We start from the raw sequence: 25,469 nt of genomic DNA, 5'->3' as shown, positions 1-25,469 counted from the left end.
CTGTAATAAATGAGTACTGTCTCTTTAAGAGTCACGTTCTTGTGGTCGAGTGCACTCTGCCATTTCCGTCTGCAGCCAGCCGGTGGTGTCACTCAACAACAACCTGCAGACTTCAAATCACTTCAAACACACAATACCTCACACTGCCGAATAGGGTAGGTTTAAAACTACTATTACATGCTTGAATATGACATTAAAACGAGGTTTGAATGAATGAGGAATGTGTGTAAATTCCCCTCACACACACATTGAGTGTTTTGGCGCAGACTCTGAAGGAGCTGCTAAATTTAGCTCTTCTTCTGCGAGCTAACCCTGAAGCTAATGTAACTAGCTAGCGTGGTTTCTTTCATTAAGAAACAGAGTTACAGGTTAGTCCCATGTATTCTAGTCAGTGCATATGTTTACTGTGTATATCTACATATACGCTGTGTGTGTGTTTTATCCCAGGCTTAGAGGAAGCTCTCTGTTTGGTGCTGAGCTTTCTTCTTTGTTTACAAATGTAGCTGCAGCATAGTGTGCAGCCTGCTGCTAGCTAGCTCATGTCAGGTCACGTTGCATGATTGTCTGCAAACAATAACAGTGAGTTACACAATTTGGTTCATTTAAATGTTTTCTAGTAGTTTCCCAAATGTCACTCATGGTCAGTAAGAACATATTGCTTGATTTCAACACTAGTCCTTACAGTACTACTACTACATCCCATATACCAAGAGCACATGTTATGCTTTTCCCCTTTACTCAGTGACTCATGCAAACATATCACCTTGTCTTTCCATAAAGTTGGTTGAATATCTTTCCTTCATCCCCCTGTCCTTTAAACTGTGAGTAGATTGGCTTACAGACTTAAATCTTAGTGAGATTGTGTCCCATTTGTGTCATAATCATTCAGGTTTGTAGTGTACACAAGAAAAGTCCAGACAGTTTATTTGATAATGTCAGGTAACGTTTCATGATTGTCTGCAAACAATAAAAGTAACTTACAAAATTTGGTTAATTTCAAAGTTTCTAGTAGTTTCTTAACCACCCACGAGTTCCCAAATATCACTCGTGGTTAGTAAGACAAATATTGCTTGCTAGTCCTTACAGTACTACTACTACATCCCATATACCAAGAGCACATGCTTATGCTTTTCCCCCTCTTTACTCAGTGACTCAGGCAAACATATCACCTTGTCTTTCCATAAAGTTGGTTGAATATCTTCCCTTCATCCCCCTGTCCTTTAAACTGTGAGTAGATTGGCTTACACACTTAAATCTTAGTCTGCAAACAATAAAAGTAAGTTATAAAAATTGGATCATTTAAAAGTTTCTAGTAGTTTCTTAACCAGTAAGTTAGTAAGAAAATATTGCTTGATTTCATTTGTCTGCTCACTGCAACCCTAGTCCTTACAGTACTACTACTACATCCCATATACCAAGAGCACATGCTTATGCTTTTTCCTTCTTTACTCAGTGACTCAGGCAAAAATATCACCTTGTCTTTCCATAAAGTTGGTTGACTATCTTTCCTTCATCCCCCTGTCCTTTAAACTGTGAGTAGATTGGCTTACACACTTAAATCTTAGTGAGATTGTGTCCCATTTGTGTCATAATCATTCAGGTTTGTAGTGTACACAAGAAAAGTCCAGACAGTTTGTTTGATAATGTCAGGCAACGTTTCATGATTGTCTGCAAACAATAAAAGTAACTTACAAAATTTGGTTAATTTCAAAGTTTCTAGTAGTTTCTTAACCACCCACGAGTTCCCAAATATCACTCGTGGTTAGTAAGAAAATATTGCTTGCTAGTCCTTACAGTACTACTACTACATCCCATATACCAAGATCACATGCTTATGCTTTTCCCTCTTTACTCAGTGACTCAGGCAAAAATATCACCTTGTCTTTCCATAAAGTTGGTTGAATATCTTTCCTTCATCCCCTTGTCCTTTAAACTGTGAGTAGATTGGTTTACACACTTAAATCTTAGTCTGCAAACAATAAAAGTAAGTTATAAAAATTGGATCATTTAAAAGTTTCTAGTAGTTTCTTAACCAGTAAGTTAGTAAGAAAATATTGCTTGATTTCATTTGTCTGCTCACTGCAACACTAGTCCTTACAGTACTACTACTACATCCCATATACCAAGAGCACATGCTTATGCTTTTTCCTTCTTTACTCAGTGACTCATGCAAAAATATCACCTTGTCTTTCCATAAAGTTGGTTGAATATCTTTCCTTCATCCCCCTGTCCTTTAAACTGTGAGTAGATTGGCTTACAGACTTAAATCTTAGTGAGATTGTGTCCCATTTGTGTCATAATCATTCAGGTTTGTAGTGTACACAAGAAAAGTCCAGACAGTTTGTTTGATAATGTCAGGTAACGTTTCATGATTGTCTGCAAAAAATAAAAGTAACTTACAAAATTTGGTTCATTTCAAAGTTTCTAGTAGTTTCTTAACCACCCACGAGTTCCCAAATATCACTCGTGGTTAGTAAGACAAATATTGCTTGCTAGTCCTTACAGTACTACTACTACATCCCATATACCAAGATCACATGCTTATGCTTTTCCCCCTCTTTACTCAGTGACTCATGCAAACATGTCACCTTGTCTTTCCATAAAGTTGGTTGAATATCTTTCCTTCATCCCCCTGTCCTTTAAACTGTGAGTAGATCCAGCAGGATGCTGAACAGCTTCGTCCCACAAGCTGTAAGGCTTGTAAATGGACTGTGTTCCCTCCCCACACACACACACACAATCAAATCCAACCCCCCAGCATTAACACAGAAACAGTTTTTAAAGCTAGTCACATGTCAAAGACAATTTTTGGAACAGTAATGCAAACAGCACTTTACTATGGATATAAATGCACTTTGCTCTGCTGCTAAACACGACTGCAAATTGGGTGAAATTATGTCTGAAACGTTAACTTATTTAATTTTGTTTTTTTTGTTATTTTTAGGTATGTTAATTTTAATACTTATTTATTTGATCCTTTTTAACGCACTGACGGGAGCTTGGAGAAACAATATGTCGTTTCCTTCTTGTGTATGCAAATACTCAGTGAAATGACAATAAAGTGAATCTTGAATCTAGATTGGCTTACATGTTACCAACACACTTAAAATCTTAGTGAGATTCTGTCAGACCGAATTGTGTCATAATCATTCAAGTCTGTAGTGTACACAAGAAAAGTCCAGACAGTTTGTTTTTGTTTGTTTGTTTATTTAGATCCCCATTAGCTTTTGCATAGCAGCAGCTATTCTTCCTGGGGTCCACATAGTTTACATGGTGACGATACAAAAATACACATTCACACTTCTCATCATAATACACTAACATAACACATCGTAATGTACGTCTACTGTAAATAAAACAATAACAACTGACACAGTTTAAATAACAAAAACACAAAGAAAATAGAAAGGCTCCGACTGAATCTATCATGATCTAACAGATACATATTATCATTCATCATCACAGTATCTGTTATTTAAACACTGTGCAAAATTCTGCTCTATTTTCTAAGGATTCCTTTAGAGAAATTGCTCAGCTGTTTTTCTGATGGTCAGCCATGGATGAAGATGACAGCCAAGAGGAGCTGATCAACCGCAGTTCGTCCCACAGCAAAGGAAAAAGGGCTGCGTTGTGGGCCATCTCAGGTAGTTTGTTTAACATGTGTATTATGTATTATGATCACGAGCTGATGAATGAATGAGTGCATGTTTTTCCACCAAATTGCATTCACTTCCATAAGAGTACAGTATCAAACATACCTAAATGCTTTGCACACCTCATGCATTTTTGTTTCTCTTAGATGACTCTGACAATGATGAAGGGGAGTCTGAGGAGGGAGAATCTGACAGTGGTGAGGAAGAAGAGGATGGTCACGTAGATGGAGAGGATGACGATGAAGAGGACGAAGAAGAAGAAGGGAATGAAGAGGAGGATGGTATGAGTGACGGACTTTTACAAGATTATCATATAATTATTCTTTGCTCAACCTGTTTAAGGTTTTGTAAGTACAAACTGCACTCTAGTCTTAAATTTTAGCTGCTCTAATTAATTCAACCTACACAATATTGGAATTTTTGTTACTTAATAAGCCTTAAGGCCCTGACACACCAAGCCAACAGTTGGCCTTCGGACAGTTTGCGACCGTCGGTGAGCGTCTGTCGGCCTAGTTTTTTCTGTGTGTCCCGCACCGTTGGCTCTAGTCTGCCCATGTCAAAGCTTTTTTTTCCCAGCCAATTCAGCAGGTTGAATCGGCGGCGGAGCTCGTCGGTGAGAGAAATCACTCTGATTGGCTGTTCAGCTTAAGCGAATCAGTGCTTGAGAAGAGAAACGGAAGTGAGGAAAGCAAGCCAACGAGTAAAGTCAAGATGGCACACACAGAAGACTCTTCTCATTTTTCATCTTCATCTCGTCTGATCATTCTAATACACGGATATTTTCACAAAGACATGGCCATCTGGAATGAAGCAAAGTGGGGAGTGAGAGTGATGTGAAAATGGTCGGTAAACGGCCCTTTGTTTCATGTACGTATCAAACCAACGTTGTATACGGTCTATATCCACAGTCCTCGGTCTTCCGGTTTCCCTTTTTGAATGACGAATACAGCCTACCGCAGCCTGCTGGTGTGAAGAGTTATTTCCTTCCATGCAGGCGTAGAACGTACGTGCTAACTGGCCGTTGGCTGTGGTCTTTACGGTGTGTTCTTTGATGTAGGCTTGGTGTGTCTGTGCCTTTAGTTTTCCCTATAGAGTGGAAAAAGGAAAAAATAAGCTTCTGAGATACGCTACACACTTATGGTGTGAAATCAATATATCATTATTTGCCCACTACTTTGTGTTATGCTGCAATATCCTCTGTAAATATAGTATGCACAGTACATCGATTTCTATCCACTTTTATCAGATGAGGAAGAGGAGGAAGATGCCAAGGCTGAGGATGGAGCTTTTGGGGGAACCTCTGTTGAGGTTGTGGAGATCAGCTCGGATGAGGACGCAGAGAAGTGTCCCATCTGCCTTAACTCATTTAGCAACCAGCCTGTGGCAACACCAGAGAACTGCGAGCACTACTTCTGTCTCGACTGCATCCTTGCATGGGCCAAGGTGAGTCTGATTGTTGTATGAGCCCAAGGAGAAAGCACTTTGTTAGAGAGCACCTTATATCCTGTGATTATTAGTAATTGCTCTGCATTTGATAAGCATCTGTGACAAAGGAAGTTGAATGGCTAATTTCCAACATTTTTGTTCTCCGCTAGAATGCAAACTCGTGTCCTGTAGACCGTATTGCCTTCAACAGCATATACCTAAGGAAATGTTATGGAGGCAAAGTGAAGAAAATGGTGAGTGCCTTCAGTCTTTGGTAGCACAACTTCTGGAACATATATTAACCCTGTTTACTCTATATATACATTTATGTTGTGTGGGCTCATTGTTTATGTGGGGTTTTTGTGATGTCTGCTTCATTCAGATCACAGTACAGAAGCCTGTGAAGGAAGGGCAAGAGGAAATCATAGATGTGGACCTGGAGCAGACCAGCTGTGAGGTGTGTGGGGGCAGCGACCGTGAGGACCGCCTCTTGCTCTGCGATGGCTGTGATTCTGGGTGAGATAGATATTATTATACTAAATAACTATTTCTTAGTGTGTTGAAAGTCAGCTTTTGCCTTTTTTACAGCCTGTTGTTGGATTTCTTATCACCAGAGAAGTTTGTTAAGTCTTTTTGTTCCACAGGTATCACATGGAGTGTCTCACGCCACCACTTGACTCTGTTCCTGTGGAGGAATGGTTCTGTCCCGAGTGTGAAGCCAGCAATCGTCACTTACGTAAGCCTTGAAGTTATTTTCCTTCCTAAATTTATACTTTCTCAAACAATATTTTGGACCTAATAGTCCTATCTGAAGATTCCAACTTGCTATATACAGTATTTTACATATTTCAGTGAATTGATGTTCTTCAAAAATGCTGCCATTGTACATTTTTATGTTTTGTATTTATTTTCTTTCTGGAATTGCACTTTATTTTTGTAACTCACTTTCAACAAAAACAGATTGCAAAAAAACATATTCCTATAAAAACTACATATTTACTTATAAATAGGGCTGCGTGATAATGATTTTGGCTTCCCACAATTAAATGAACATAATCAACTGTGATATTTACATTTAAAATGCGTGCTCCGCTCATAGAAAACAGTAAGAGATGCACCGTCACTCAGCAGTCAATCGAAGCAGGCCGGTTTTCAGCAGTCTCATATATCCGCATGTATACACACTTGTGCAGCCGCCACATGATGGTTTTACGTCAGCACACAGCGGCACGGTCAGTAACGTCACACACACACACACAGACAACATGGTGTCGGTGTGGAAGTTCTTCAGTGTGAGTGAAGAAGACGTAAAGCTGCAATTTGTCACAACTAACAGTCCAACATAAGCCGTGGAGGAACAACCTTAAAAAAATTTGCAACAACTAACTTAATGCTTATATCGTAATTAATTCCCATGAAGCTACTCAGAGTAATCACAGTGACAGGCATGTCTGCCGACAGCACGGAGCTAACAGCTCACGCTAACTGAGGTTCCATTGAGTCACATTATGATGCGTTCAATCCCTACTCGGTTGAAATGAGTATTGGGCAATAGTCAATTATAACGCTATCACAATGCGTTCAAATATAATCTTGTAAAAGGAAATTTTTTAGCGAGAAACTTGAATAAATACAGTTGTTTGAAAGAGATGTTTTCACAGCAATATAAAATAGATATTAGAGAGATAATTATGACCTGATTAACTTCCTAACACTAGCTCCAAGCAGGCTATAAATATAACTAGAACTACTGATGCCAAGAGTTTTTTAATCAAAGCAAATATTTAAATAGAAAAAAGTATTAATTTCTAATCATTTGAAATGTCTTTTTATGCAAATAACCACTTTAGATGACAGTAACCAAGGAAATGGATAACATTTAGAATGTTTGATGGTTGGAATTTAGCACAACGTAGAAGTGAAAGCAGCACTCTGTTTATTTAAATGTGAAATTGCAATGAAAATATTATGTCCCAAAAATCTATGAATAATCGGGATAAATAATAGTGATCAAAATAATCGTGATTATCATTTCGGCCATAATCGTGCAGCCCTATGTATGACTTTGTTCATTATATTAAATGGAGCCATATTTAAGAATTGTTTGCACTCTTTAGCATCTTTTCACAAGGGAGATGTTTTAATCTTCTTGACTCAGGGGGTACAGCTGAAGAAATTAGTGACACAGAGAGCCTACCGTCTGCTGCCCATCCTGCCACCAGTCGCTCCCAGTCCGGGGCTGCAGGTCCCACCAGAGCTATCGCCCGAACTCAGCAGAGTGAAAGGGTCCGAGCTAATGTCAACCGACATCGCATCTCACAGGCACGCTCATCACAGGTTTGGCATGAGGCGTGACGCTTCTAACTAACTTCTACAGCATACATGCAGGCTGGATTTTGCAGAAATGTCTTGATGTTCCACGAAGTTTGTTGTGAAGATTTACTGATGGCATTTAAAGACTCATTGAGTTGTGTGTTTGGGTAATGTACAGAAATGATGGCATGTGTTTTTGACATTTGTTGTATTCGGTTGGTGATTGAAATGCTTGTTGTTAAGGAGTGGTGCATGTGTTTGGGAGTTGTGGTTTGTGAAAGCGAACCAATGGAGTAATGCAAACTTTTTCTTACTAGTTGGCTCCCACATATCTGATTCAGTCCTCGTGGCTGGATGACACTATTAATGCTGTGGTTTCTGGGCTCAACACGGCTGTGTATATACGGGACTTCACACCTCGTGTCCCATCTACCCGCAGGCGAAAGACCGGTAAGTAAGCACGCACATACAAATACACAACAGTTTTCAGATAGTTAACATAATCACAAGCACACATGTGAACAGATGAAGTGGAAGGAAAAGCAATAGATAGCTGTGAGGCCAAAAATTGGGATGTGTTTGTGATGAGGGATAACTTTTATGATTGAACAGGAAAGCGCAGAAAGGTCAGAAGAAAGAAGACATCTTCTGTTAGGGGTCAAAATGGTAAAGCGTCAAGTACAGGAGTCAAGAGGAGGAGACGGAGAGTGAGGAGGACTAAATCCAGAAGAAAGCTGGTGAGTGTGTCATCAGCATCAGTCTTGAGATTTAAATGATTTGGTTTTAAACGTTTCGCTAGATGTATCTAACACTGAATGTGAACCATGAATAATCTCTTTTAAAGAATCAAAATAATTCTTTATTTATTTGTATTCCTCTTGTAAGATGCTTTTCTTTCTAGATAAACTATATACCTATGTTTTCCCACTAGATGTTGAAAAAGACTGCCACTCCTCGAAGCCGTATTGCTAATAATCTCCGAATTGTAAAAGACAAGAAGAGCTCTTCGCTTCCTACAGTATATCGGCCAGCAGAGCACACGCTAAGCAACATGCGCGCTGACATAGGCGCAGCATCCCTCTCTATCTATGGAGATCCATTTGACCTGGATCCATTTGTGGAACGGTAAGAAAACTGCTTTCACTGGGGTGGACATTTCACCATTATTTTTTTGTATATAAAGCAGAAATGGGGAACAACATCATCACAGTACAGTGCAGGTTATCACAAGCAGGATGGTTAGAACACGTTCCAGTTAATCAAGATTATTCTTTTTGCCAAGAGGCATCCCAACGTGAAAAGGATTCGTAGGAAATGAGCGAACCGCTTCAACTTTCTCAGCAAACATAATAAAGAACAAACAAAAGGGAAATATGCATGTAGGTTAATTAAATGTGTATGGGTAGTCTACTGCTGCTGCTCCAAGTTAAAATCTGGCAACACTAATGTGCCAAATGCATTTTCACAGCTGGGAGGCACAACTGTACTGTACTGTGTTGTTGCTCCCCTTTTCCGCTTTACATACAATATCATTTTTCTTTTCTCTTTATTTGCATGTTTGATATTGAGATGATCCAAAAGTAACAGAAAGTAATCAGATTACATTACTTTTCGATTGGGAAACTTGGATTAGGTTACTTATTACATTTTTAACAGGTAATTAGTAACTATATCAGATTAAATTGTTAAAGTAACCCTCCCAACCCTGTGTATATGTCACTGTTTATGTGTTTGTATGTAGCTGAGCATATACATTGTTCATTATTAAGCAATTTGTGTCTTACGGTTTTAATTTGACCAGTGAGGAGGAAGAGCAGCAGGCCCGCGTTACGTCTCTGTTGGAGGCAAAGAGACGAGGGATCTCTCGATCTGCTCTTCGTTCTCACCAGCCGGTAGCTCGACCAGTCACTGCAGGCCTTTCCAGGTAACATCCCCTTTTTGCCATGAAGTTTAGGGTTGGTTATCCAGAACAGGTTGTGATTTGGAGCTTTCCATATTTATAGCTAACTAAGTAACATATTTCTGCTTATCAATCCCTAACATGACCAAGAATTTACTGCAGCATGATGTAAGAATGGGTTTTAAATGCCCTCAAATCTAGTTATAATGACCCAGAAATCCGCTAATGCTGGTTGGTCGAAACAATTGTAAACGGTGAACATGTGCATGATAGAGAACATTGGTGACAAAGTACCTTGCTTTTTATGACAAATTACTGTTTATGTCAGTAAAAAAATCCGTAATCAGTTTTGCTAATAACCGAAAATGATGAGCAGATTAAAAAAACAGAAATGATTAAACAACAATTCCAAACACTACTAATGTGCATCATGTTACACCTCATGATTGCTTATGTAATATGTGAGGTGTCTTAGCTGTCTCAGTCTTTGTGATCAAGACGTTGTCTAGCTTGATGGATACTAAATAAATAAGGTTGAGATCTAATTAAAGTTTGCTTTGCTATACCAGGAGAGGAATGGATGTGCCCCAGTCAGGGGGTGTCGTGGAGGCGGCTCCTGTGCCCGACCTCCTGGGCAGTATCCTATCGGGACAGAGCGTCCTCTTGATGGACAGCTCTGATGTCGTTATTAATCGAGATGGTTCCCTTAAAGCTACAAAGTCAAGTAAGTGTGTGTGGCATATTGTTAAACACAAAGTCTAAACTGTGAGATTTAGTTAAATGTTTTGTAGCTGTTGAATTTTAGACACTTGGTGGTTAAGAGAGGCAGACAGAGGTCAAGACATCTGACTTAATCTTACCTCAAAGTAATTGATGTTATTAAAATAAAGCCCATCAAGTCCAGCCTTTGAATATCAAACAACTTCAAATTAGCTTCAACCTGAGTGTGTTATGAAAATGCACGTACAGTTGGTGAATACCAAGCTTTAAACTAAAACTCAATCTGTAGACAAAAGAGGCCAGCAGTGCTGCTTGTGTTCTCCCACGTGTGCAGTGAGTTATTCCTCACTCATTCTCAGCTGATTATGACTGACTGAGCCTGTTGCTGTTCCCATTTTCTGGTTTTCCCCAACACTGTGATGTGTTACTCTGATTTATTTACTGTGTGCTGTGTACAATGTGTAAGTCGGTGTAATCTGCCGAGCAAAGCAAAATAATTTTTAACTCTTTATGTGTGTTAATCTTTTGCAAATTGTTTGTGTTGCAGTGATGCCATCTGGGTTAAACCCAGGTTGCAGCAATAGCAATAGTAGCTCAGGAGAAACCAGCACCCAGATCAGTCCGGTGATGTCACCCAACCCAGGAGACAGTTCTCCGTCCCTCCACTACAGCGGAGACCTACCAGGGTCCTCCCATAGCTCCATGAACAGACCTTTCTCCCAGAGCTCTTCTCACTTACCCCCCTACATGCCCTCCTCAGCCAGCCACACCCGACCATCTACCCATTCTGATTTACCACCGCGAGGTCATCCAAGTTTGCAGCCACCTCGTCCAATCAGACCCACGACGCACCCTCCTGCTCACTGGAGAGCCAATGGAGTTAGTTCCCCCAGCCCCTCCTCATCCACCCTAGACTCCAGCTCCAAAAGCAAGGGAGTGGCCTCATCACAGTCCCAACCTAAAAAAGCTGATCTAAAGCCCATGTGGGTAGATGTGTCAGTGCTTCCTAGGATACCAAAAATAAAAAGGGAGAGCAGTGGTGTCGCAAATGATGGCGCTAGTCAAGGTGGCAGCAGTAGTCGTGGTAGGGGAAATAGTAGTAATTCTAGTAGTAATGGTTACGGCGTGCCAGATACAGGCATGAACAGCCTCGCTGGGGATAAGGGAAGGCAGCAAAGTGTCGACCAGCAGAAGGGCAGGACTGACGGTCAGGCGCAGAGGCCTGACAGAGCGGGCTCATCCTCAGCCTTCTCCAACTCATTCTCATCCTCTTCCTCCTCCACTGGCTCTTCTGCCAACCATCCACGTTATTCCTCTTCTTCCTCATCTTCATCATCGGTGAGCTTCCGCATTAACACCAGTGGGAACTCCTGGCAGTCAAGGCGGCTAAGCACCTCGTCATCTTCTCCTGCTGCTGCTGGAGGCAGTACGCCGGCACCCCGGAGAGAAAAGGAAGATGACGCAAAAAAGAGACAGATGCACAGGGACAAACAGATGCTCCTGGCATCACGTACGTCGGCCAATAAGGAACAAGAGAGTGATACTATCTACGACCCCTTTGATCCCACTCTGTCAGACTCGAGCAGCTCGGATGATGAGAGCCTGGACGGTAGCTCCCGACTCACCACACGTGAGGAGAAGGCTCCTAGTTTAGGAAACAAGAAGGGTTTAGTGCAAAGGAAGCAGGACCTGGTTGCTGTGAAAACTGAAACACAGGAGACCGAGGTCTCACAAGAAGAACCAAGGAGAGCTAGTGTTCAGGAAACCACGTCACGGGAGCTCAGATTCTTAGAGGAATATGTCAAGGTAGAAAAAGAAACTCGATTACTAAACACTAAGACTGAGAAACAAACATCATTACTTTCCACTAAAGTTAAGAAAGAGCCAGGGTTAGATGATGCAGGGGAAGCTGAAAGGTTTGGTCACAATGTAAAAAGTTTGAAGTCAGAGACAGCAGACACCACACCACCTCTTCAACACAGCCTGGATCTTGTAAAGACTGAAAGAGAGACTCTAGGGGAGGAGAGTGGAGAGAGTGTTGGAGCTCCACCTGACTGTAAAAACGATTCATCAGCATCTAGCTCTGCTCCCACCAAGAAGAAACACAAGCCAGAAAGTAAATCGGATTCCAAATCATCTCCCAAGTCGAGAGATTCAGGCCATAAGAAGAAGACCCTCCAAGCTTCGAAGGAGAGACGCTCTAGCAGTCCAGAGACTGACAGAGGCAAGAGAGGAGACCATCATGCCTCAGGCGATGGAGGCCGACAGAAAGAAAAGGAGAAGGACAAAGGAGAAAGGAGTTCCAGGCGGTCAAGGTCCAGAGAGAGGAGGAGGGCACACTCAACATCAGAAAGCTCTCAGTCCCATTCCCCTGATAAGACTCGCAGAAAGAGACAGCGGTCCCGATCCAAAGACAGGAGGCGATCTAGGTAAATATGTAATACTTTGCCGAATATTCCTGGTATCCACTATTTGGTAACCACCCGTTTGACATTCTCTATTGAGGACCAAATAGTTTTCTTAAGTTAAGGGTTTTGTCAATTCAATTCAAAGTGGCTTTATTAGCATGAAAGTTTCCAAAAAACAATATTGCCAAATCATTGAAATACAAAAGTACACAATAATATTAATATGAATATTAATACAACATTACGATTGTTCTATATTAATGAGACTGTGTCTCTCATTACTGATTTCAGGTCTGGTTCCAGCTCTAGCAGCATAGAGCATTCAACGAGGAAGAAGCATAAACAAATGAGCAAGGAGAGAAATGATGGTAAAGAGCGAGACTGTGATAAAAGACGGGTGTCAAAGGACAAGAGACACGGTCGGTCCCGCTCAAAATCACGTTCCAGATCCAGATCGAAGGACCCTAAACGTGGTCGATCTCGCTCAAAATCACGGTCCAGATCCAGATCTATATCGAAGGACCATAAACGTGGTCGATCTCACTCAAAATCGCGATCCAGGTCCAGGGAAAAGAGGAAAGACCCAGCACGCCTGCCACAACCCTCTCTCTCTTCCAGAGACAAGGTGGAGTCACAGTCAAAAGACAAGAGGAGACGCAAGTCTCGGTCCAGCTCAAGAGAGAAAAGGAAAGAAGAAGGATCTTCATCCAAGAGTTCTCAGAAAACTTCAGGGTCCTGTGTTTCGTCCTCTAAAGACACAAAACAGGTAGAGGGCAAGAAAAAAGAGAAGGCTATCGCTCGAAGCTCCCTCAAAGACAAAAAAGCTGCCACAGTGAATAAACAGAAGATTCCCTCCTCTACTGACACGTCTAAAGATAAAAAGAAAGGGAAAGACCTCAAGGCAGACGAACAGGCCACAAAAGCAGAAATGACGGAAGAGGTGAAGGTTGGAAAAGAAATTAAGAAAGAAAAACAAACATCTCTTGATATGTTTGAAGATTCTTTTTCTCTTACTAAACCAATTAAGAAAGAAGAAACTGACATTTGTGCTTTGATGGTAACCAAAAGCATAGATGAGGAGGGAAACAAAGAAGAACCCATCAAGACTGAGAGGTTTGAAGTCAAGACCGAGAGGTTTGAAATCAAGACTGAGACTTGTGAAGTCAGCACTGAGACTTGTGTATTCCCAGTAATTAAATCCGAGCCAAGTTCCCCAGAATCATGCCACCTATCCCCTGCCACCTCATTTTCTACATTGACCACACCTGTTACAGCACACGGTCTCCAGGACACAGTCTCTCAGTCTCAGCCAGAGGCGATGGCCTCCAGAGAACAACCAGACACCGTTGGGTTGACTGTCCCCGTGAAGCAGGAAGTGAAGCAGGAAGTTCAGCAACCCTCGGACTCTGATGATGACTTTAATGTTGATGTGATGCTAGACAACCTGGACTATGTGAAATCTGAGCGCACGGAGGAAAGCGCTGCATCTGTCAAACAAGAGGAGGAAGCAGAAGAGGAGAAGACTGAACAGGCATCGACTGTAGTGGGAGCGAAATCCAAGCCTCAGGTGAAAAGGGTCACCTGGAATATACAGGAGCCTGAGGGGCCTCAACCAGAGAAATCAGCAAGCAGTAAGTGTAGCTGCTGGATTCATGCTTCGCACCAGTTTTTGTATGCTGACAAGACAAATAATTAAGATATAAAAAGTCATTCTAGATCAAGTTTCACATACAATTGCCTATTTTTTTAAATTTTTTTTTATTAAATGCACACTTATAACATTGTATCTTGATATTTTGTCTTGCAGGCAAAGATCAAAACTGTATTTTGTATCTGGCTCTCAGCTAAATGCTTTCTGATTTCTTTCTTGCACAGAGCTGTCGCTTTATAAACTGAAGCTGAAGCAGGAAGGAGCTCGCAGACCCCCTTCAACAGTCCAGACAACCAGTCAGGTAGGACCAAGTCACTTGTTACCGCAGAGTTAACCTAATATTTCAAACAACTATGTATTTTCAGACATCAAGCGTTTAATGTGTTGAAATGACCAGAAGGTGGCAGTGTCTGTCTAGAAGGAGCAGATGTGTGTTGTCTGGGTGAAGTCATGTGATTGAAACTAAAACTGATACTGAAGTGTTTTCAGGCTAAACGAAAGTAAAAACGTTTCTGTGGAAATCAAAACTGTTGTTTACACATTTAATGGTCCAATCTAAGTCCTTACCATATTTATCCTTACCAAGTCTGTATAAGATTTTGGACTCTTGGTCAAATAAAAAAAGCAACTTGGATACATCTTCATGGATTGTGGGAAATCATAATGGGCATTTTTCACAATTTTATTGACAAAATGATTAATCAAGAAAATAATCATTAGCTGCAGCCCTAAATTACTTAATCTATCTTTTATCTTTTATTCCATCCTAGTGCAATCTTTTCATTTTCTTATCATTGTTCGCCCCGTGTTAGCGTGGGTTTTCTCTGGGTTCTCCGGCTTCTTCCCACAGTCCAAAGACATGCAGGTTAGATTAATAATTGACTCTAAATTGCCCGTAGGTGTAAATGTGAGTGTGAATGGTTGTCTGTCTCAATGTGTCAGCCCGGTGATAGGCTGGTGACCTGTCCTGGGTGTACCCCGCCTTCGCCCAATGTCAGCTGGGATCGGCTCCAGCCCCCCCGCGACCTTGAATAGGATAAGCGGTTACAGATAATGGATGGAAGGATGAATTTTCCTATCATCCATATCATTTCCCTTGACTTTCACAGGACATCACTGGAGCTGTCAGTCACCCTTCCAAGAGGGATGCTGTCGATCCGCTTGGTACCTCCTCTAGATCTGATGGTGTACCAGGAGAGGCAGAGGAAGGAGATTCGTCAAGGAAAGACCAGGTGAATCTCTCACGTTCTTTGGTTATAAATAAATATTATAACTCCTTAGCACTTTGAGAATATTTGTGGAAAATATGTCATGACATTTGTGATGTTTTGCTCATGCCGTCAGTATTTGAAGAAGCTGCACATGCAGGAGAGAGCTATAGAAGAGGTGAAGCTCGCCATCAAGCCTTTCTACCAGAACCGAGACATCAACAAGGATGAATACAAAGAGATTCTACGCAAAGCCGTCCAGAAGGTGGGTTCAAAATGATGCAGAAAGGTTTGTCGCTAAACCAATAACTTAAAGCCCTAATAGTAATAAACTCTCAGGTCATCAGTTGAACGAGTTGTTTCCTGGGAATTTATATGTAATTGTCTTGTGTTCCTGGTCACCAGGTGTGCCACAGCAAGAGTGGGGAGATCAACCCAGTGAAGGTGGGCAATCTGGTCAAGGCATATGTGGACAAATACAAACACGCTAGGAAACACAAGAAAGGAGAGGACTTAGGGCAGGAGGCTGAGGCCATGGGAATGTCTGATAGCCCATGAGGAGGCGTGAATTACAGGCAAGGACAGCCACACCCACTGCAAACACTTCATATTCATATGTTTTACTTTGTGTCCGACAGCTAGGTGTGATCTCAAACTCTCTTACAAACTAATCAGTTAACTAAGATTCGCTCAAATCTTCAAGATGGAACATTTTCTACGATGTCGAGCTTGATATCGAATTGAATTTCCAGGACAAACTTTTTTTTGTTGATCACTTGAACATCACCTGAACTGCACCTGTTGATGTCTTACACTTGGACTGTCACTGCCAAGACTCTGGTCTCTTTGTGTAGTACAGCTCAGAAACTCAACGGGAGACCTCGAGGTTGTGCCTTAAAGAGGCAAATCTCAAAGTCCCTTCCGTGGCATGATAAATCGGGTAGCTTTCTCCACCGGGAGGATGGCTGTTTTGTTTTGTTTTGTTTGGTGGGAGTGAAGGGGTATTTATCAGTGGCAAAACTTTTTTGTTTGGTTAAGAAAAAGGTATAAAAATATGCAGAGTATGCATATTTAAGAGGTTTGTCACATCAAGGAACAACACTGTTATGCAATTTTTGTAGAAACTTTATCAGTATAGTAATAAAACAATTTTAGATTTGGTTGTAAATAATATAGATTTGATATATCCACTTATATGTTCATTTCATCTGTGTTGCCTGTTGTGAATGGCTGACATAAATGGTTCTAGTTTATAGAGTTTGTGTTTTGTATTTTGAAAGCCTCCGTTATCTGTCTAATATCCATGTCTGATGAGCTGAATCTAGTTCAGCGTTCTACAGGTGAATTCTGGCTCAGCAATTTGAAATGAATAATGGAGTCACTCAGCTCAGATAACAGCCTCTTCTTTTTAGGCACCTTGTTCCTTTGAGTGTCAGTGTTACCTGTTTTTCAACCCGTTATTGAAATGTAGAAAACCAGGGAATATTTTGTTTTTGTGCCTAACTAGTAAAAATAATAATAATAATAATAAAAAAACGCACCATTTCCCTCAATAAAAACGATTAAATTTGTTTTTGGGCATTCTGTTTTTAAACAATGGAGACTACCGCTCCACAGAAGGTAGTATAGATTTTATTTTGGAGTGAAAAGGGTTATAATACAGACTCAATGGCTGAGTTGCAGTACCCATTATTGTGCAAAAATGTCTATATTTTGTCACTGTCTTACCTGATGCTCTCACATCTGCAAACATTTTAACACGTTTTTTTTTCTTTTTGTATTTAAAGTTTATCAATACATATTAAGCTCATTTTATTGGCATGATATCAAGGTTTTGTGAGCTCAATTTATAGTCCATATTATCATAAAAAAACAGTGGAACATCTCATAAGTTGCAGCATTTTCCAAGGTAGGTATGATGGAAGTAAACACAAGCGCTTTAGTTGGGAACATCTGTTCAGTGTTCACCTGCAGTACTTAATTACAGCCTCATTCTGACTGCTTTGTCATTGTGTCTTAAACCTTACTCTTGGTGATATCCTTTACTACATTGCTTTCTTTAACAGAATTGTTCATGAGAATGTTATTCTGCGTGTCCAGCATTTTGTTGTCTATAGTAGTTTGTGTAAAGACGGATCAGGTGGGTGGTCGGACTTGCCTTGTACTGTGTTGTCACGTTTAATTCTGCTTCATAACGCCAAGGACTAGGAGTGGACGAATCTACAAAAACAGGTGCTCATGTTTATCTGAATGTATTTTTCTTTTTTCTGCATTTACTTGATCAGACAGGCCAGGTGTTTCTATAGAGGGAACACAAATGATAATAAATCACTGATGATAAATAGGGTTTTGTCTCAGTTGAATTCAATTACTTGCTCATATTTTGTCCTGGTGTCATATTTCGGTTTGGATATACTTTGAGAATTATAGTGAGTATAGTTTTTGTATTTTCTTTTCAGTGTCATTGTTTTAACGGAAAAAAAATAGGATCTTTGTCTTAATTTCTTTTTGGGTTATTATGGACGAACCTTAAGTTTTCAAAGATTAATTTTTCTTTGGAAAAAGTCTCGGTTTAGCTTTAAGAAATCAGTATATTATACCCTAAAGTGTTTTTTAAAGTGATCTATTATACTCTCTCCGTATATTACTTCCCAGCATTTACGAGTGATACGCTACAGCACAGTGGTAATGAAATGAGACGTCATTCAAGGTTACAGTTAACAGTTTATTGGAAATCTAAATAATGCCAGTAAGGTTTATTTAGTTTGAAAAGTGCAAAAATGACCAGCAGAGTAACAAATTCTGAAGTGCAAAACAATTCACCACAAATATGGATATACAGTATATTGCAGTAATGCCTGCATGACACATAAAAAATCTTCCTTATACATTATTTAACTTCCATTTGCATTTTACAAGCTCATAAATATGTGATCAAAAACCAAACACTTAACATGTTAGAAAGGATTTCCCATCATGTTAGGCATCATTTGGTTAATACATACATATATCAAATACAACAATACATTTCATTAACAGATGATTTGACATTTACAGTAATCATATAAAGGTTTATTCCAAGGCAAGGCCTTTGAGTTGAGTAATGTAACAATCCAACAGTGGAGGAGTTCATTTCTACTTATGTAGTGATAAAGTGTCAGTTTGTGACTAATGTGAACAAGAGATAATGCAAAGCTGGAGTAACAGTTGATCAATAATGGCACATCATTATGCTTCATCTACTCTTAACACATTCAATAGGTCACCAGTTTGGCTATTTTTAAGTGAAGCTTTAGGTAAAGGCAGGGTGTGGTCCAGCAGGTAGTAGAAATGGTCCCATTAGGAACAAGTTAGAGATAACACATCAGATCTGAGGTAGAAAAGGCGCAGCAGCTCGTGCCGGCTCTTCAACTATCGGCAGACTGAAGATAGAGCTGATTAGATCGAAGAGGCTGTTCTGTGAGATCTGTAGGCTGACGTTGGCGCTGTGGAGAGACGAAGCCCCCTCCATCTGGGCCATCTCATGAAAGTGTCGACAGATCAGAGGGACCACCTACAGGGAGTAGCAAAGTGACACATTGAGACGGCTCTTTAAAATAACTGCATAAGTGAAGGGAAATGATCTCAAATACTGTATGTCTTTGAGGTGACGCTCAGGAAAGATATTAAAGACGGTTACCTTGACTACGATGAGCTTCTTCTCCAAAGGTTTTCCATCAGGAAACTTCTCTCCAAAGCACATGTTGATGGAGTAGTTAGGAGAGGCACCGTTGCTCTCTTTAAAGTGCTTCAGTTCTGAAACATACAGGTTCAACCATTTATTTCACAGTGCAGAGTGATGCTGGCTTCACTTGTAAAATGTAACCGTGATAATATTAGTAATAAGTAGTAAAGAGCCCACACCTACCATTCACATAATTCTCAAAGCTGAGGAGCTCCACCATGGTGTTCTGGGGCAGCTTGGTTGGGTCTGGGTGAGCCAAACTGGGATCACTGGTGCTGGCAAACACATGGCACCGGTCCTGCCTCCAGGCATAGATCCCAGTGTCCCGTACCTCCAGTAATAGACCTCTCTGGATGCTGTTAAGGATGCGGTTGGTGTACTCAACCTGGTGTAAAGGAAGTTGTGATTAGAAAAACTTTTACATATATAAAAAGCTTTAACACATTGAGGATGTACAGCAGTATATAAACTTAAAGGAAAGTTAAATCCTTAAATATTTGATATGCTGATCAAAGTTCTTTGTAGAGGAGCAAACTCCAAACTTCTTACATCCCTCTTTCTTCCTCTATCTTGAACTTTTTTGAAACTTCCACAACTTGCTCAATTTAACACGTCTCACGGTGAGTCTTTTTTTTAAACCTAAAAAAACCCAGCAAGAGTACACTAGATGGAAATAGAAGATTCAACCGAAATAACCCAGAACAGGGTTGCCAACTCTTTTCCAATGAAAGTAGTTAGCAGCACCAAAAGCTCCAAAAGACCCTAAATCTAGAGAGAAAGTCACCAAGTCTGTCACCAAGTCCGTCCCTTCAGGCCTCCCTCAAAAGCCACTTCCCCAAAATTATCATTATGAATGTAAACAATGAACATGGCTATTGTTAGCACTCACAGCTGTCAAGCTATCAGCTTGTTAATGTGCAATGAGCGCAAGTGGGTAGGCAGGTAGCCCGTCCAATCATTGCATTCAGGCCTAATGCAACGATTGGACGGGCTTATTACAGTCCTGCGACAGTCAAAGATACCAAATTTTTTTCTTAAGTGTCGTCAGAGCATTTGATTTTTTGATCGCTGTCGGGATGTAATGAGAATTTCAACTAATATAACGTATTATAATGTCCATGTATAATGTATTTGAACAGCACTACCAACCATACCTTTTAAAAGGTACCCTGTGGAGTTTCTGACCACTAGTAGAGCTAAGGGAGCAATGTTTTTATGAGTGGGTCTTGCGTTTTGATGGTTCTTGTGCACATACACGTGGGTGACATGATATACACATCCCTGCCAAAAGTTTCACACTATTCCGCTGATCCACACGTGCTAGTAACACGGAAAGAAAAGCAGTAATGTGCCAGCAAAGGCAGCAAAGAGGAAGACTGCTAGCCAACAATGCACAATTTAAAATACTTAAAAAATTGGCTTTAGCATATGTTTTATGAGGAAGGAAATGCATTCACCGTGTTTGTCAAGTTAAAAAAAACAGTATAAATATATACATATATATTACACCATTGGCCAAAGAAAGTGAGATAAACTGTTCATTTGTTGTTTTTTTTCAGTAGTTTATGGCAGATTTTTCTTTGACTAGGTCACATGTAATGTCGAGCTGATGTGATCATGTACCTGTTTTTGGTCCAGCAGGCCGTCAGTGGAGGGGAAGCAGAGGTGATGGGCGTTGAGTTCAGGGGCTTCCTGGTGGTAGTGGAGCTGGAGAAGGGCAGTGGTGTATGTGGTCTTTAGCATTTCTTTTTTCCTGTAGTGAATGGAGATCTCCAGGTCGTATATACTTGGCTGCATAGGTGAACTGAGGACTGGCGGAGGATTTACTGCAAAAAAAACGAAACAAAGACCTGATCAAATATTTACACATACAATCAAAAAAACATGTTTTCCCAGTCTAGCATTTTATTTCAATAAAGCAATTAGATTTTATTGGTCTGAACATACCCTCGCAGTAAGCAGGCTGATCTGATAAAAGCTCTTGGTGGTTCTCAGCTGCTACAGGATAGCTTCCAGGGACAGCTGGATTGTGCTGACCATAGTCATCTACCCACAGTTGCTCCTCTATTAAAAATAATAAAAAGCAGATTAAACTACATTTAACCTTCGTTATACACCATGTAAAATCATAAACAGCTGGAGAGGGTGTTCTTTTATGACTTCTATGGTTATTTACCTTTGCACAAGAATCTGTACTTTACCTTGTGGCTGGTTGCCAAGATCCAAGGCCATGAAATTGTTAAGCAGATTAAGCTGTTTGGAGAACAAAAACAATCATTTAATAATACTGTAAGTACTGAAAGGAAGCAAACACCACAGAAAAAATATTTGTGATTTGAAACCATTTGACAGAGAAGTGAAAGTATGCACTCCAGGCACCTCATTTCCTGAGGGGAAGCGCTCTGTGGGGACGCTGTAGATATCTTGAGGCATGTCAGAATCCTCCTGAGACGCTTGTGTTGGCAGACGTTCATAGTTGTCTGCCGATAAGAAAACAGATTCATTTGCATTCAAACTTCAAAACATGGTAGAAGTAGAAGGCTTATTAAGTGACTAGTCGTCTTACACTCAGTGTTGATGATCTGATAGATTTTATGAGGGTCGTCAGAGTTCTTGGAATTATCTTCTACCATCTTGAAGCGCACCGAGAGGTTGTTCAGAGCGCATCGGAAGTTGGTTTTCCACCTGGCCTTGTCGGTGGGGAAGTCGTTGATTTTGCCACTTGCTACTGCCCAGGCCTGAACCATGAAAAGAGAAGGTTAAATACAGTCCACATGTAAACAAAAGAGGCTGTCCTGCCATCAAAAATGAACACTCTCACATTTAATTATGATCAATAACACAGATTATGATGTTGCATCATAAATGCATTAATTACATGAGGGAAAGCACCTCAGGTTTCCAAAGTTCCCCACAATGAGTGCTTCTATAGCAGCAAATTACTAAATTTCCCTGCAGTTACTTTCATTGTTTTCTTATAGAAAAGTTTGAATGCTGGGTTTTTACTTGTAATTGAGTTTTTGTTTTTAAGTATCAGCCGGCAGAAAGTTTTTGTCATCATTGGGCAAAAATTCCATAATAACCTTTCAGCATATTGTAATTCAAGTGCTCTGAGAGAAAACTAGACTTCTGCACCTCCTCATGGCTCTGTTTTCAGGCTTTAAAAAATCTAGCCCGTGACAGGAGACTTTGACCAATCACAGGTCATTTCAGAGAGAGAGTGTTCCTATTGGCTGTGCTCCGGCTGGTGGGCGGTGCTTGGTATTTCTTCAACTGATCTCAACATGGCTGCAGGGTCACAAACTTTCTAATTTTACAGCTAAACAGTATACTACAAGATGTTTCTGAAAACATTTTGGGCGAGAAATAGGCATTACAGTAATTGATTCATTGATTCTTATTTGATTAGCGCTGCCTAGTTGACCGTTTAATCGGAGTTTGCAAGTGATTGACAGCTGCTCAGAGACGGCAGGCTCCAGCTCGGCTCTGATTGGTTGTTTTCCTCCGGTATTCGAAATCTGGAAGATGCCATTAGGAGCACCGGAGGACACCGGAGGAGACAGAGGCACATGATTTTTTTTCTCAGATTACCTGTCTCATGCAATACTGTCAGGATATAGTGACCATTTTATAAAAAAACAAAACATTTTAATCATATTTGCTCTATTTTTACCCACTGCAGCTTTAACCACTTACACTGTGGTATGGCTACTTTGACTCAAGGGAAGTGGAAGTGCCACCACTGGTGTTGGCATGCTATAACTGCCCCTATCAACACCTGCCATACTTCAGCATCAAGTCATATTCTTCAGAAACTGCCTATGAGGAGCGTTTGTGGCACAATATCACACTTCAAACTACATACAGTATCACTACAGTTGTATCAGACAGATGTCAACAAAGCAACATTTTTATCTAATCACATGCCGGATGGATAACACTAGTATTGCAACCTACCCGGAATATTTTAATATCCTCCTCGTTGCAGTCCTTTCTGGAGTTGTGCTTCCAGGGGACTCTGAACTTGTTTTGGCCCTCGTAGCGCAGGCCCGTGTACTGGCCCGTCTCCACCTGCTCTATGAGCCAACTGGCAAACTGAGGCTTGGGAGGGCTGAGAAGGAAACATGACAGATCAGAGAGAGGAAATAAGACCCAACACACAGCACAGCACAGTGCAGTCAGCTTACACACAGTTTTTAGACAAATACCCATAGCAATCCAAAACATGGTCTGGCCAAGCAATTTTAAGAACATGCACACTAGACACATTATAGCCTCTATAGGATCTGAATAAATCAAGTTTCTTTTATTGCCACACAAATCTACACACACACAGCAAGTTCCACACTAGTCTACATAGAAGAAAGAAACCTAATGATGTAATCCTAAGACGAGGAGAGAAAGAGATGAGGATGTTTGTCTCCCTATCTTTGCAGCTTACACACAGTAAAGTGTTTTTTTTAGACAAATACCCACAGCCCACTGCAATCCAAAACATGGTCTGGCCAAGCAATTTTAAGAACATGCACACTAAACACATTATAGCCTCCAAAAGGATCTGAATAAATCAAGTTTTATACTTTTATTGCCACACAAATCTACACACTAGTCTACACAGAAGAAACATAATGGTATAATCCTAAATAATAAGACAGGGGAGAGAAAGAGATGAGGATGTTTGTCTCCCTACCTTTGCATGTCTCAGCAGATGTGTTGCTCTCTACAAAAGAGCTGTTGGTTTGGATCCTCGGAGAAAGCTTTGCAGAGTGTTATAGAAGCCACACCAGTGCACACATGACGTGTTGATGTCTCCTCCTCCAGTGGGAGGCTGGTGGGAGGGCGCAGCGCATCCGGCGTTCATTCCGGCTCGCGCATGGGTGAGTTTGATTCATCAACCAGCAAGACGTTACCGCCCCACACACAGCATTAACATTCCATTAAGCTGCTCCCGGTACCTAAATCTAACACACACTCTGCAGACCGGATGCACAGCTGGTTGGAAAAGTGGAATTTCTCGCTTTTCCGAGTGAAAGTGAAAGTTGCAGGATGTGTCCAATCTCTGTTGTTGCGTCATCTTACATTTCATCATCCACCTCCCCAGAGGAATGTTTTCTCGTATTTCATCACCCAGTAGTCGAGCCTTGTTATTGAGTACATCATTAGTCTTATAATAGTGTGAGTGATGCCAAGTATGTATGTTGTTAAAAACCGGTTAACCCCACGCGAGAACCACGTGGGCAGTTTAGTGCTGCCAAGTATCTATTATGAGACATATTCTACAGGTGTATGTGATGCTGAATTATGATGTCATGACTGACACAAGTTATAAAATACCCGACATTTCTAATGTTATGTTGCATCCGTTAAAAATGTGGGGGGCTTTAATATTTCACACAATATAGATATATGCCTTATGGTTTTAATGTAGTATTGGAACAAGGAGATACAGGACAAGTGATAATTAGGATGCTCTTGATTTAACTTTATTATAAACAGCTATAAACAGCTATAGACAGTGGCGGACTCAGGTTGTCTGAGGGGTATAGGGGCGAAACAAATTAAAGGGACTGTTTGTAAGAATCAGAAATGTTTGTTAACAGCAACACCTGTGGCCGTTAAGTCAACGAAAGTCAGCGTCAGGCTCGTGCTTGTGCTCGCTGTACATAGACATGAACGGCAATCTAAACAGTGAGGCGACACACGTCAGCTAAAACCACAATATCACTCTATATTTCACCTGCTTGGCAGTAATGTTAGCTGACCAGATGAAGGTCTCTCCATGAATCACTGCTGATCCTAGGGTTTGCTTTTCCTGCTTCAGCCTCCCGACCGCAGTCAGAGGGAGACACCGGCACCCGGTCGGAGACGATAACGTAATTCGCTGCGGAGCCCTGTCACTTCACAAGACACGGAAAACCTCTGTTGGTCTGGAGGAGCTGCAGCATTTATTTCTGCACAAACGTCCACTGTACATTCACTAGATATTCTCAGAGCTAGGAAGTCTTCTGCAGTGTGTAGTGTGCGCGCATGCACGTGAGGTGGAGCGAGCTGAGTGAAGGCAAGCTGGCAGAGGAGCAGAGGAGCAGAATACAGCAGAGACTCCGGCCCTGGAGACCAAAGCTACGGTCTCCACCGCGTCCTCCTACCGCGGCCAACACAGTTTTGCAAGACCGGCTTCACTAGATATAACTTTGCGGTTTTGGTGCTTCCGTGTAGTTTGTGTTGGAGTCTTGTCTGAACAGCGTAGCCACACATACGAGTGCGCATGTGACACCGACCCGGGTGATTTATACGTGTAAGAAGTTACAAACAGTCCCTTTAAGGGCACTCTAGAGGGCACTTCATCATGTTTTCTCCACTGGAAGGGCCCCCTAGAGGGCACCTTATGCCTCCCCCCCCTACCTTATGCCCCCCCCCTACTGGTAAGATTGAAGGCCCACCGAACATTTTGTAAGTCAGTTCAGATG

General features: G+C 41.1%; 2 protein-coding genes across 6 annotated transcripts; one reads left to right on the top strand and one right to left on the bottom strand.

Annotated features, from left to right (window-relative positions):
* The first annotated feature begins 22 nt into the window (after positions 1–22).
* On the top strand, positions 23–17,625 carry phrf1 (PHD and ring finger domains 1). Of its 4 annotated transcripts, XM_037767112.1 has the most exons (20): positions 76–155; positions 1,454–1,532; positions 3,512–3,644; positions 3,800–3,934; positions 4,900–5,096; positions 5,249–5,332; positions 5,461–5,594; positions 5,723–5,814; positions 7,237–7,415; positions 7,709–7,841; positions 8,004–8,128; positions 8,323–8,516; positions 9,193–9,315; positions 9,861–10,015; positions 10,559–12,440; positions 12,711–14,050; positions 14,295–14,371; positions 15,180–15,302; positions 15,415–15,543; positions 15,684–17,625. In XM_037767112.1, the coding sequence occupies exons 3-20, from the start codon at positions 3,557–3,559 to the stop codon at positions 15,834–15,836; spliced, it is 5,343 nt and encodes a 1,780-aa protein (XP_037623040.1). In that variant the 5' UTR covers positions 76–155; positions 1,454–1,532; positions 3,512–3,556; the 3' UTR covers positions 15,837–17,625. The 4 variants fall into 4 exon arrangements, with proteins under 4 accessions (XP_037623041.1, XP_037623037.1, XP_037623040.1 ...); XM_037767113.1 differs by lacking the exon at positions 1,454–1,532 and having other exon boundaries at positions 23–155; positions 7,237–7,400; XM_037767109.1 differs by lacking the exon at positions 1,454–1,532 and having other exon boundaries at positions 23–155.
* A 364-nt stretch (positions 17,626–17,989) lies between these two features.
* On the bottom strand, positions 17,990–23,836 carry irf7 (interferon regulatory factor 7). Of its 2 annotated transcripts, none has more exons than XM_037768709.1 (10): positions 23,693–23,836; positions 22,960–23,113; positions 21,569–21,740; positions 21,382–21,485; positions 21,204–21,255; positions 20,950–21,066; positions 20,626–20,828; positions 19,186–19,387; positions 18,958–19,073; positions 17,990–18,831 (listed from the first exon to the last, which is right to left on the bottom strand). In XM_037768709.1, the coding sequence occupies exons 1-10, from the start codon at positions 23,698–23,700 to the stop codon at positions 18,643–18,645; spliced, it is 1,317 nt and encodes a 438-aa protein (XP_037624637.1). In that variant the 5' UTR covers positions 23,701–23,836; the 3' UTR covers positions 17,990–18,642. The 2 variants fall into 2 exon arrangements, with proteins under 2 accessions (XP_037624637.1, XP_037624638.1); XM_037768710.1 differs by having other exon boundaries at positions 21,382–21,482.
* Positions 23,837–25,469: the final 1,633 nt, after the last annotated feature.

This window comes from Sebastes umbrosus, chromosome 4 (genome assembly GCF_015220745.1).
Source record: "Sebastes umbrosus isolate fSebUmb1 chromosome 4, fSebUmb1.pri, whole genome shotgun sequence".
NCBI lineage: Eukaryota > Metazoa > Chordata > Actinopteri > Perciformes > Sebastidae > Sebastes > Sebastes umbrosus.
The sequence above is the reverse complement of the archived record's forward strand: the minus strand, read 5'-3'. Positions and strand labels throughout refer to the sequence as shown.